Source organism: Pteropus alecto, unplaced genomic scaffold (genome assembly GCF_000325575.1).
Source record: "Pteropus alecto unplaced genomic scaffold, ASM32557v1 scaffold143, whole genome shotgun sequence".
Taxonomy (NCBI): domain Eukaryota; kingdom Metazoa; phylum Chordata; class Mammalia; order Chiroptera; family Pteropodidae; genus Pteropus; species Pteropus alecto.
Window position 1 is genome coordinate 4,208,741 of NW_006434828.1, and position 12,756 is coordinate 4,221,496.

General features: G+C 67.7%; 1 protein-coding gene across 1 annotated transcript in view; it reads left to right on the forward strand.

Moving 5' to 3' along the window:
- The first annotated feature begins 1,314 nt into the window (after positions 1-1,314).
- Positions 1,315-12,756, forward strand: part of CROCC2 (ciliary rootlet coiled-coil, rootletin family member 2) — a 49,853-nt gene continuing 38,411 nt past the window's right edge. The window contains exons 1-10 of the mRNA XM_025045433.1: positions 1,315-1,453; positions 1,543-1,734; positions 2,977-3,125; positions 5,114-5,220; positions 6,489-6,654; positions 9,685-9,788; positions 10,375-10,572; positions 11,694-11,790; positions 12,105-12,278; positions 12,532-12,731. Coding sequence (XP_024901201.1) covers positions 1,315-1,453; positions 1,543-1,734; positions 2,977-3,125; positions 5,114-5,220; positions 6,489-6,654; positions 9,685-9,788; positions 10,375-10,572; positions 11,694-11,790; positions 12,105-12,278; positions 12,532-12,731 — 1,526 coding nt within the window. The remainder of the gene's footprint in view (positions 1,454-1,542; positions 1,735-2,976; positions 3,126-5,113; positions 5,221-6,488; positions 6,655-9,684; positions 9,789-10,374; positions 10,573-11,693; positions 11,791-12,104; positions 12,279-12,531; positions 12,732-12,756) is intronic.

The following is a 12,756-nucleotide window of genomic DNA, read 5'->3' on the forward strand; positions in this document are numbered from 1 at the left end:
CTACCCCCCACCCCCAGTGAGAAGCAAGGCCCCCGTGGGAGGGCGTGCTCAGTTCCAGGGACCAGCCCCACGGCTCTCAGTGGGGGGACAGCACTGTCCCCGAGAGTCCGCCCAGTGGACTGCCCGTCACTGGGGTGCTGCTGGGGGGACCAGAACTGGCCTCACCAGTTGTGCAGGAGCCGGCCCTTGGGGCGACTTCGGCAATCTGGTCCTGAGTCGGGACCAGGGCACAGTCCCTATGGGTGCGCGTGGAAGAGGCCAGGCTGGGGTCTCAGGAGGAGGCACAGCCAGAGTGAGCCAGGCTGGGGGAGCCTGCACAGGAAGCCCTCAGCCCCCAGCAGCCCAGGCGGGAGGGCCAGCGCGGGGGGCAGGGGGTGTCTGACTGGAGAGGGTCTTCAGGGAGACTGGGAGGGAGTCAGGGGAGGGGGAGCCTGGGCTAGCAGGGAAACCGGGGAGTCACAGGGCTGGGGAGCACACAGTGGCTCCGAAGGGCCCCAGAGGAGGGGTGTCTGGACACGTGGTAAGTTTAGGAAGTCTGGGACTGGGGCGGGGGTAACAACAGGGTCCTGGGTGGCTGCCCTGAAGGGTCACGGGAAGTGGACTTCTGACCCAGGACTCCCAGAAGCATCCGGCCACCCTTCCGTATTTAGTTCACCACGCCGAGGTCGGACATCCTGAACGCGGCAGGCCGGGCAGCTGTGACCCGTCCTTACTCTTCGGCGATCTCGCCTGGTCCAGCCAGTCACGTCCAGAGGTCCCTGCTGGTTTGGAATGGTGGGCTCGTCCCCTGGCTCTCACAGGCCCAGCCCAGAGGGCAACCCCAGGCCCCCCCACCCCGGGCTGTGGAGCAAGAATCCCCACAATGAAGGCAGGGCGCTGGCTCAGAGCCCAAGACCCCCCAGGACCAGCCTCTGGGGACCCAGGACCGGGAATTCCCCGCCCACTCCCAGGCCTCGTCGACCTCTCCCATGGCAGGTCAGCTGCTCTGGACAGCGGAGGAGGAGGGCCATCCTCACTGTCCTCACGCAGCCTCTCCCTCCTGGGGCCCATGTTTGGCCCGCAGTGCCCGGACGAGCCCACACAGCTGGCCTTGCTCTAAAGGGCTGTGGGCAGGCCCAGCCTCTACCCTTCTGTCCTTCCAGTTGTCCGCCCCTCCCCCCATGGCTCTGTGCTGCTGGGTGGGGTTCAGGCCCCTCCCTGCCAAGTGTGACAGTGAAAACTGAGGCTGCCCGCTGCAGGTGGGTCTGGGGGCGGGGGCTCTGAGGGCCAGAGGCCAAGGCACCCACTTCCCAGCATCCCCGGAGAGGTGCGCCCATGGGGGCTCAGCCAGGCCCCCTGCAGAGGCGGGGCCGAAGGGTGACCTGGGCTGGGAGTTCGGTGCACAGAGCAGAGCCGGGACAGGCAGGGGGCCATCCCACTGTGCGGGCGGAGAAAACCAAGGCCTGTGTCTCGGGTGACCTCAACCTCACCCAGTCCTCTCCAGGGCAGGTCATCGTCGTGGGGGACCCGTGGTCACCTCACTAACTCCAGTGGCCCGTACAGGGGGTCACCAGCTCCAGGTGTCTCTGGCTGGTGTTTTGCAGAGGCTAGAGGACACCGTCCTGAGCCCCACGGCCAGCAGAGAAGACCGGGCGCTGACCGTGCGTGGGGAAGGCTGGAGGGCCCCGCCCACCCCCGTGCCTGCCCGCATCCGTGAGATCGTGGCCGGCAGCCTGGGCGAGGAGCCACCCCAAGGTGAAGGGAGCTGGTGGGGATGGCAGGGGGCACAGAGGGGGCTGCGCGGCCATCGGCCGGAATCCAGAGTCAGGGAGCTCAGCCCCACTGTCCCCTGACTAGATCCTTCCTGACCTGTCGCCTTCCAGGGCCACCCACGGGGGTCGCGGGTTGACACCCACAGCGTCCTGCTAGGCCTCAGGGACCTTCCGGAGCCAGCGCTGCGTTTGTGTCTGTGACACTCACGCCCGTGACCGCCAGTCTTGTTTACAGTTGCATTTGCTTTCCATCGGAGGAGTGAAAATCCTTGAGGTTGAGGCTCTGGAAGCAGATGCCCCCGCACCCCGCCCCACAGGCCCCCACAGGTGCCCCTAACTGTCATGCTTTCGACCAAGGAGCTGGCTTCGAGTCTGGGCTCCTACACTGAGGCCTCCCAGCCAGCTGGGTGACTTGGAGCCAGCCCGACTCCCGTGTGACGTCCCAGGACCCCTTCTGTAATGAGAGTCTGTCCGCCACCGAAGGCCCCAGGGAGCTGGCTGTGCGTGCGCATGCGTGCATGAGTGTGTGAGCGTGCGTGTGTGTGTGTGAGTGTGTATGTGCGTGTGTGTGTATGTGCATCTGTGTGCGCATGAGTGTGTGCGTGTGTGTGAGTGTGTGTGTGCGCGGGAGCGTGCGTGTGCATGCATGCGTGCGTGCGTGTGTGTGTATGTGCGTGTGTGTATGTGCATCTGTGCGCACATGTGTGAGTGTGTGCATGTGTCTGTGTGCATGTGTCTGTGTGCATGTGTCTGTGTGCGTGTGTGTGCGGGAGCGTGCGTGTGCATGTGTGAGTGTGTGCGTATGTGTGAGTGTGTGCATGTGTATGTGTGAGTGTGTGCGTGTGTGTGTGTACGTGTGTGTGGAGGAAAGGGGAACCCCTCGAGTGGCTTGAAGAGCTGCTCTTTACTGGAGGGTGGGGTCCGGTTACGCTGAGTCAGCGGTCCCACAGCTCCTGGGGGCGGGCGCACCCTGTGTTCAGGCCCCCACCCCCCTGGCATTGGTTTGGGGCTCACCCTGGGCGTGGGTCTGTGTTTGATCCAAGGCGGGGGGGCAGGAGCATGCCCCCTGACTGGACAGGAAGCGAGGCCCAGGGCAGGACATCCACCTGCCCCACGTCCGGGTCTCCCAGGCAGGCCAGTCCGCAGCCCCACCTCGGGGACAGGTGCTGTGGCTGAGGCGGGGGGCCTGGGCGGGCCCCCAGGCTGACCTCGGCCACACCTGCAGGGGTGCGGGAGCCGCCGGCCGCCTCAGCCCGCGTGCAGGAGGAGAGCCAGCTCCTGCAGGAGGAGCTTTCCCGGCTGGAGGGCCTGCTGGCCCAGGCGGGCGCCGAGCGGGACGAGCTGGCTGGCAGGTACCACGCGGTCAGCGAGCGGGTGAGTGCGCAGTGGACTCGTGGCGGGCCAGAGGGTGGCAGCCTGGCCCGGGGTGAGGCAGAGTCCACTCGGGACTGGCAGTCAGACCTGTGGGACCACAAGCGAGTCTTAGGCCGTGGAATGACACAGCGTCAGCCACACAGTCCCAACCCTGGGCGACAGTGGGGAAACCGAGGCTGGAGGTGGGAGGCGAGAGCAGGACGGTGCCCAGGCCGCCCTGGCCCACAGCCCGGCTAAGGCGCTGCCCGGGAGGCGGCCTGGTCAGCGCTGCCCACAGGCCCCGGAGCCCTGCCCAGGGTGAGCGCAGCGCCAGCCCGCGGTTGGCACCTGCCGGAGGCGGGAGGAAGCCAAGCCGGAAGGAGCCGGCCCCGAAGGAACGGGCCCCGAGCCCCAGACCCGGCTCGGGCAGACCAGGATCTGCCCCCAGGCTGGCCCCTTCCCGACAGCCGAGGATGGCACAGGCCTCAGGCGCAGCTGTGGCCCTTGGCCCTGGGTCCTCGATCCTCTGTGCCTTCCAGGGTGACTGGCAAGCCGCAGCAAGGGGCCTGTTTGGCCCTCGTGTGTGTGTGTGGGGGGGGCACCCCCATTGTGTGTATGGGGAGACCGAGGCAGAAAGGTGAGACGCTTCTGAGGGGTGCCCGGCCCACCGCGGAGGGGCTCAGAGGCTCTGCCGGGTCTGGCCCAGCCCCTGCCGCCCCGTCCTCAGAGCCCCCTTGCTCCACGAGGCGGGACGGTCGACCCCACTTTCCAGATGAGGAAGTGGAGGCCAGAGCAGGAGACAGTCGCTCAGGGCCATGCTGGTCATGGGCTGGGGCCATGACCGGTGGCCAGCGCCCAGGGCTAGGTGCCCGAGGGTCCCAGGGATAGGTGACATCACCAGCCCCACAGAGGCACCCCACACTGGGAATACCTGTTCTCATCAGCCAGCACCCTGGCGGGCCCCGGGACAGGGCTAGGGGGTGAGGGTCCTTCCCGTGGGGCCAGCGGTCACATCAGTGAGCTCGCCTGCACCCCGGGGGCCGTGTGTGCCATCTGTGGCCGGGCCAGCTGTGAGGGTGGGGGACCTTCCTAGCACAGGGCGGGGGGATGTTGGGAACAGGCCCGTGGGAATGGAAGCCGCAGCAATCCTGCGGCCAGAGCAGTAAAGCCCGTGAGTCAGGTTTGAACTCAAAGACCCAGAAGCTCGGCACACGCCCGGCTCTCTTGTGTGGTGCCAGAGGGACCGGGCCTCCCCAGGTTACCCACCGAGCAGCCGGGCCGGGGCGGGGCTTAGGGTGGCCGGCGCGGCTGCTTCCTGCCACCTCCATCCCAGCCACAGCCCCTGCCCCCACCCAGCCCCTACTGCCCCACCCCCCGGCTTCTCTCTCATCTGGCCGGTCATCTCCCCACACACCTGGACCCACGTCACACCACAGGTGCGGCCTCCAGCTCTCCTGACCTTCCCGCCCCCAGCCCCTCACCAGCCAGCCCGCCTGGCCCGAGCTCCTCTCCCGACACCCCAGTGTATCCGGGTCAGCCATCCGCTCAGCCGCCTGCCAGGAGCAGGGGAGGACCGGGCTCTGGGACAGGCGTGGTGCAGCTCGGTGGCACCCTCCCCACAGGCCCACCACAGGGTGGGTGTGGGCCCCTACCCCCCGCTGGATGAGGTGCTGGGAGCAGCAGCTGCAGGGGGGACACCAAGCGCACTCGCCCTCTTCGGGGGTGACCCCAGGCCTGCGCTGCCACCGGCCGTGCTGCCCCTTACCTGGCGCTCCAGAGCCGGGAGGCCCCCTGCTCAGCGGGCTGTGCGTCCCCGCACAGGGGCAGGGTGTGGACGCCCACCCACCGGACCCACCTGGTGGAGGGGCCTGAGCTTCTCCAGATCCAGCCCCAGTCCGACCTCCGCTGACCCCGGCCCCCGCTGGGCACCCTAGGGGCCCCTGTCTTCCAGGTGGGAGGGCTTCGCAGGGGTGGGGCTGCCGGCCAGGTGGGCTCACGCTCCCGTCCAGCTGCAGGCTCGGCTGCGGACCACTGAGGCCCGGCTGCGGAGGTCGGAGCTAGAGCACAGCGTGGACCTGGAGGAGGCCCTGGGCCGGTTGGAGGCGGCCGAGCAGAGGTGAGGCTGGGCGGGCCGTCGGGGCTGCAGGGGGCTCGCCATCAGCACGAGGCAGCAGACCCCACTGCATCTTGGGGTTGGTGGCCAACTTCTTCCCAAAGTGACCCACGTCGAGTTGGCCCGTGGGAGTCAGGGGCAGGCTTCGAGAGTAGAGGGAGGGGAAGGGGGAGCAGAGTGGAGTGGGGAGCAGGGACCAGCCCTGCGAGGCCTCGGGCACGGGGTGCCAGTCCCACAGGCTGGGAGGGTCTCCCTGGCCCTGCTTTGCTAAGCGTGCCCACAGGCCCCTGATGCCTGCTGAGGCTGGTGCTCTGGCGGGTGCTGCCGCCAGGTGGCCTGAGCTGGCCGAGGCCGTCAGCTGGCCCGGCCCGACCTGGATGGGTGCCCCTGGTGCTGCCCTGGACCCCACTCCTCACGCTTCCGCCCTGACCCCCCTCCCAGGACCCTTTGACCTCAAGCCACTAGGATGCCATGGTCAAGGGCTCATTGTTTACTGTGGGTGAGCATGTGTCACACCCAGCAGCCGCAGTGTCAGTGATAGCCCCCTCCCTAGAGGTCGCTCCTGCACCCCCAAGCCCCAGGACACTTCCTGGAAGGGCAGGGTGTCTCTCAGCTGTCGGCCCCGGGGAGCCTGTCCCTCCCTCCCTCACCCTCAGGGCCTGGAAAAGTGGGGGCAAGTGCTGAGAAGCTTTTTGAAAAACAGGTTATTTGGGGGGGGGCGCAATAAGCCAAGTGCAGGGGGATGCCCAGGAGGGAAGAGGGGCAGAGAATGTCGTGCTGGCTCTGGAGGGTGGGTCCCCCAACTTGGCAGGTTTGGGGCCCCTGACTGCAGCCACGTGCAGGCCTGTCCTGCGTGGACAAGGCCCCCAAGTCACAAGTCACCGGAGGCCACCCTCCCTGTCCCCACTTGCCCACAGCAGGGGCAGCACCTTCCTCCAGGCCGTGGCACCCTCGGCCAGGGGCCCCTATGTCCTGTCCCTCTGGCTTGTGTTGGGGTTCACCTCCGCACCGGGGACTGAGGAGTGGCCACGGTTGGGGGCGCAGAGCCAGGAGGGCTTGGGCGGGGAGGAGGGAGAGAGCAGGTATCTCAGGGTGGAAGGAGGGGCCCGGGGGCACCCAGATACTGGCCTTGGTTTGGGGAGCCGCTGGGGGCCCACTGCAGGTAGTCAGCGCTGCTCGGGGGCAGTGCGGGGCAGCACACCTGAGCAGGGGTCGGCCGGGGCCTGGCTCTAAGGGGAGGCCCCCCGCCCGTGCGGTCTCTGCCCGTCCAGGAGCACCGGCCTCTCCCAGGTGAACGCCCTCCTGCGGGAGCAGCTGCAGCACATGAAGAAGGCCAACGACACGCTGGCCGAGGAGCTGGCCAGGGCGACCGGCAGCGTGCTCCACCTGCGGGGCGAGCTGGGCCTGCGGGAGGCGCAGCGCTGGACCGAGAGCGAGGTGTCCCTGTGCTCCTGCCGAGGCCGGCAGCTGGTGGGAGGGGCAGCGGCCAGGGGAGGGTGAACGGGCTTCAGCTGTGCTTCCGCCTGGGCCAAGGCCACTGGCCTCCTGCCACACCACGTCCCCCACCCAGCTTGGCCACCGCGGTCTGCGGAGTTGGGGACAGCGGGGCGCAGGCCCCCCTAGAGACGGCAGGATGCTGAGGCCAGGCTGTAGAGTGGAGCAGGGACAGGGCGATGCGGCTTTGGAGAGGGAAGGCCTCACCCGGCCACAGGTCAGGGGCCCCTCAGAGGAGCCCGGCCTGGCCAGCAGGGCCCCCGCCATGCCTGCCCCCAGTTCCCTGAGACCTTGAGCCCTTTGGGGCGTCGGGTGCCCTGCCCCAGACCTCATCGCAGGTAATCACCCGTGGCGGGACCTCTGGACGGTCCCCCGCACCCCGCTGCCCCGTCCGCCCACGCCGGGCTCCTGCCCGCCGAGCTCCTGCCCGCCGTGTGGGTTCGTCCCGGGTGGTGCCGGCTTCTCAGGCGCTTCGCTCTGCCGGCCTGAGGACGGCCTCACTGGCCGGCGTGCGCCCTCGGCCTCTGCATCTCTGGCCTCCGGTCTCTTGGATCCTGGCCGGCTTCTCGTCCGGGTAGCCTGTGCCGTCACTCTGGCCACTTAGAGTCTCGGCGTTGACCTTGGCCTTCTGCACGGCGACGTGTCTGCGTGGAGCTTGCCTTTCTTTTCCCTGAGCCGGGCTCCGCGGGGCCCTGCGTCTTCCATTGTTTCGGGGAAGCGGCCGTCGCTCCCTGCACGCGGCCTCCTCACGCTCCCTCTCGTGCTTCTCAGACCTTCTTTCTCGCCCCCAGGTCTGGAGTTAGATGATTTCTTCTAATCCGGCTTCCTGGTGTCAGATCTCTGTTAAACTTGGCTTAAATCCCGAATATTGTGTTGTCCATCTTTAAGAATTCTGCTTGATTTTTTTTCCCAAATAGCTTATTCTTAACTCACATTTTCAAGCCTCTCATATACATGTTAAAAACAGCTATTGGTCACCTGCATCCGATGCTCGACTCTCCGAAGCTCCCGGGCTCTGCCTCCACTGCTTCTGCTGGCTCTCGATCCTGTGCTTTGTTTCTGTGTCTTCGGTGACATTTTCATTGTTGTCACCGAGAGTGCTGTTCTCCTTGGAACTTTGTGAAAATTCTTTGACACCTGGAGCGAACGTGGTATCTTCCAGAAAGGATTTGTACTTGCTTCGGACAGGTGTCTAGAGGTTTGGACAGTCTTTGGGGCCACACTGAAGTCAATATTCAGCTTGAGTTTTCCGAAACCACCCCAGCTGTGTGAATTCAGGCCGAACACTGTGTAAAGGCCAAGGTGCGGCTCCAAAGCCACGGGCCAGCTTTCCCTCCGTCCAGCCTTAGTCTTTCTGGGCCTCGGTAGCGGACACGCCATGGACAGGGGCTCGTAAACATTTATTTCCCACAGTCTGGAGGCTGGAAGTGTGAGGTCAAGGGGCCAGCCTGCTTGGTGTCTGGTGAGGATCTGTTCCGAGTTACCAGATGGCACCCTCTAGCCCACCGGCACGTGGAGGAGGGGCGGGCAGCTCTCTGGGGTCCCCGTGTAAGGACGCGGGTCCCACTGTGGAGGCTCCACCCTCATGGCCCCCTCGCCTCCCGAGGGCCCCACCTCCTGACACCGTCACAGTGGGGGTTGGGTTCCAGCAGATGAATTTCGGGGACACAAACATTTCGTGTGTGTGTCCTGCAGGCGTGCGCACGTGCGTCGTTCACTCCTTACACAGAGTGCAGCTTCGGGCGCCAGGTCTGTGCAAGGAGCCGCCCTCACGGGTGGTCCCTGGGCTTTTCTCTCTCCCCCCTGAGCCCGCGGTCAGGGACGTGTGTCCGAGTTGCTCCATTTGGCCAAAGTTGCCATTGTCCCTCTGAGCGTCTGACTTCGCGGGTCCCGGGCCTGCGTGTCCCCTGCCGCGCTGGCAGACCAGCCTTGCGCTCAGGACCCCGTGAAGCCTGGAATCTGGCGCGTGTACCTGCAGCTCCGGGCAGGCCGGTCCCGCCTTCTGCTCCTCCCTTCACCAGGAGGAACCTGGGCGCCCCCTGCGACCACCCGATGCGGTGGTGGAGGGGTCACATGGACAGGGCCCGGGCACGAGGCACGAAGGGCTGTCCCTGCAGAGGGTATACAGCGAAGTGTTTGGGGCTCGGTGGGGGCACCGCAGATGTGGCGTCAGGGAGCAGGGCCAGCGAAGGCTTTCGGAGGAGGGCGTGGGCTTGAGAGCCAGCGGAGGGTGAGTGTGTTCGAGCCGACAGGTGGGGCTGCAGCTGTAGGACAGCGGGGGCCCACGAAGGCCTTGGGCGCTTTGCTGATCCCTGCGGGGTCCTTGGGGGTCAGCATTCGTTCAGGACACAGCCGGGCGCAGAGAGTGGCAGGATGGGGAGGAGACACGGGACCTTCTGGCTTCTGCTTAGTCCCCTGCAAGGCTGGCACCGCTGACCACACATGGCCCTGTCCCGTCCTGCCCCTCCCAAGTCCTGCAGTGGCCTCCCCACCACCATCACTGCCCTCATTTAGGACCTCTGGTCTCGTGGGGGGACTCCCCCCGCCCCTGTGAGCTCCGACTGGCGAGGCTTCTGTCTCCCTGGCACCTTTAGGCCCAGGCCGCACACCTGGACATCTCAGGAGCCTGCACCGGCCCTGCAGAAGGGGGCAGAGCCTGTCCTCGCCCCACGTGGGGCAGGAGCCGTGGGCTGCAGAGGTGCCTCCGCCCCAGCCGGGGGACCAGGCTGAGTGGGGTCTGCTTCTGGGCCGGAGCGAGGTGTGGCCACTCCCCAGGTCCCCCGCATTCTGGAAGATAAGCCTGGGGAGCACAGGGGCGCAGGACAGACAGGTGATGCGGGTCCGGCCCAGGGACCCGGCTCAGCATGGCATCTGGAAGAGCAGGTTGTGGGGACAGTGAATGGGTCACAGGGCTCCACTCGCCTCCCGGTGCCTGGGCCTCGCCTGAAGCGAACACGAGCCTCTTGCTTCCAGACCCGGCGTTCTCACGGGGGACAGCCCCGGGGCTTCTTCTTGCTGTGGAGACAGGTGGCCGCGCTCCGTGCGCACCTGGCTGAGCTGCGATCAGCCTCCGAGAGGTGAGCCAGCCGCCCACTGCCCGGAGCCTGCCCGGGCTCCCTCAGGGTGGGGCAAGGGTCATCTGAGGGGTGGGCGCAGGATCGGGCCCTCGGGACTCCTGCGGGCGTGGCGGTTCCGGCTCACGAGCCCCTCCCAGCCGTGTTGGCCGCGGGTGGGCCCTGCAGGAGGGGTGGAGGGGTGAAGGGGTGCCGGGAGGGCGAGAAGGACAAACGGACGGAGTGAGCGGGACAGCAGTGCAGGGGACAGATGGGAAGAGGGCGAGGAACTGCGTGGGTGCAGCTCTGGGCCCCTCTGGTCCTCGCGGGCACGTCCCACGAGTCTGTCCCGGGTGGCCGAGGGGCCTGTCAGCACCCCGTGTGCACACGAGGAAACGGGCTCAGCCCTTGCCCACTGCTCGGCTCTGACCCAGCACAGAGGTGACCTCAGCAGGGGCTTCCCCTGGGGGTGGTGGGGGAGGGGCCCACTGAGGGCAGAGAGCAGGGTCATGTGACCAGTCCGGGCCCCTCGCAGCGCACTCAGAGCCTCCTGGGCTTGGCGTCCACCACTGTCCTGAGGCTCAGCGGCGGGTGCCGCCCTTGTCCCCAGGGGTCTTGCTGACCTGCGCGCGGACGCGGCCAGGACGGCCCAGCACCTGCACACAGCCTGCCTGAACCTCGAGTCCAACCTGCAGCTGTCGGCCCGCAGCGCGGCCGGTGCCCTGGAGCAGCGGCTGCAGGGCAAGGTGTGCGAGATGCTGCAGCTGCAGGGCCGCTGGGCCGCGGAGAAGGTGGCGCTCCAGGCCAGGTGGGCGCCCACAGGGGGCGGGGGGGCAGCGCAGGGGCGCCCCGCGCCCGCCATCTGCTGAGCAGCTGCGGTTCCGGGTCCTGGGCAGTCACCACGTGCCCCTTCGCCTCCCGAGTGTCACGCAGGGTCCTGCCGCCACCACACTGCCCTTGACGATGCACACAGCGCTGCACCCCAGTGCCCACGTGACACTCACGGGCAGAAGGGCCCAAACTCCTTAACCAGCCCGGAGGCCAGAGCTAGAGCCCCCCGCCCCCACTTTGAGAGTCTCAGGGGACACCGCGGGGGACACATGTGGACCGTCCTCGTGGCCGGTTCTGGAAGTGGACAGTCAGGCCTAACAGCACACACCCTTCTGGCCGAGGCAGACAGGGGCCGGGCCCACTGCTGGTGTGAATGAGACCAGGGCCGAGCTGAGGTCCGGGAGCAGGTGGGCGTGGCAGGCCCTGCACGCAGAACCGCCGTCGGGGGCCTGAAGTCTATCGAGCAGGAAACGGGACGACACCTCCCTACTGAGGGCCCGACCTGTTGCCACTGGACGTGGTTCCCTAGACCCTGAGGGTCCCAGGCTCACGTGGCCACAAACACCCTGCCAGGCTGACAGTCGAGCCCACTGTGCCCCTGAGGGGCCAGGAGCACATGCCGTGTGGGGTGGCCCGGTGCCTCCTGCGGGGGCAGCACCCAGAGTCTGAGCAGGGTACTCGGGGCCACGGAAAAGGAAGCCCAAGTGTCACTAGGGAGCCAGAAGAAGGTGGCTCCTGGGGCGGGGGGGACAGTGACATCAGTGTTAGGCGCGGTAGTGGCCGCGGTCCAGGTGGAGGGAGCAGCTGGACAAAGGCCCAGAGGTGAGCCGGCATCTGCTGTGCCCCAGGGGCAGGACCGAAGCCACTGGCCATGAGCCTGGAGGGCTGAGTCGGGGTCAGGACGCGGGCCTCAGATGCCGAGCTCGGGGTCTGTGCTTTACTCCCAGACCAGCCAGGGCATCTTCGGGGTCAGGACGCGGGCCTCAGATGCCGAGCTCGGGGTCTGTGCTTTACTCCCAGACCAGCCAGGGCGTCTTCGGGGCTCGCCCGCACCCGTGCTCTGTGCTGACGGCCCACCCCGCCCCGACTTCTCCCCAGACTCTCTGAGCAGACGCTGCTGGTGCGGAAACTCACAGGGGGAAACCCGGCGAAGGCAGGCGCCGTCCCCTCCCCCAGGATGGACGCTCAGAGGCCGGTGCGTGGGCTGCGGAGTGGCGGCTTTGCGGCAGGGGTGTCTGCACCCACCGGGGGGCCTGCCCTGGCCAAGAGTCCAGGCGCAAGGGAGGCTGGCTGGCAGTGGACGACCTGAAGGACGAGGCCGAGCCCCTGCCGTGCACCCTGAGCATCACCGAAGCGTGCGGGCCGCCTCCGGTCCCCGGGTACAGTGGCGGGTGGGCTGTAGGTCCCAGTGGGGCCGGCTGACCCGTGAGATAATCTGGAAGGTCCCTGTTGGGCCACAGCCCTGAGCTTTGTCCACTGCCTCCCTCCCTCCTTCTCCGCACCCTGAAGGTGGCCTGGGCGGACTTGGGGAGCCCGGAGCTGGCTCAGAGCAGCAGCACTGAACAGGAGGGGGCAGAAGGCCAGCTGAGGGGTCCCCCCTGCACCGCGTCCCCCCACCGGGCCTGTCCCCCAGCTACCCTGGACGCAGTGCGGGCCGTGGACAGACGGCGGCGGCAGGAACAGGTGGGCAGCCAGGGCCCATGGGCACCAGCAGTGAGGCCAGTCCCCGGTCCCCACAGGGGAGGAGGGGTGAGGCCGCCAGGCTGCAGGCGGCCGCTTGGGCCCGCCCGTGGTCCTCCAGGAGAGCTGACGGCCGCGTCCCCACGGCTGCGCCCAGCCCCACGGCACTGGGGAGGGGCTCGGGCCCTAGGTACAGCCTTCCTGGGGGAGTCAGGCCAAAGGCTGGAGGGAGCTCACAGTGCACTTCACCCTGCAGGACCTGGGCCCACAGCTGGAGTCCTCCCGGGCGGAGGCGGCCGGGCTCCGGGAGCAGCTGGCGGACAGGCAGCAGGAGCTGCGGGGCACGCGGCGGCTCCTGCAGGCGCAGGCACGGGAGTGCGAGGGCCTCCTGGACGAGCTGGAGGCGCAGAGCCGCGAGGCCCAGCGCTGCAGGGCGGCCGGCCAGCTCCTGGCGAGGTGACCAGTGGGGGGGCGGGCAGGG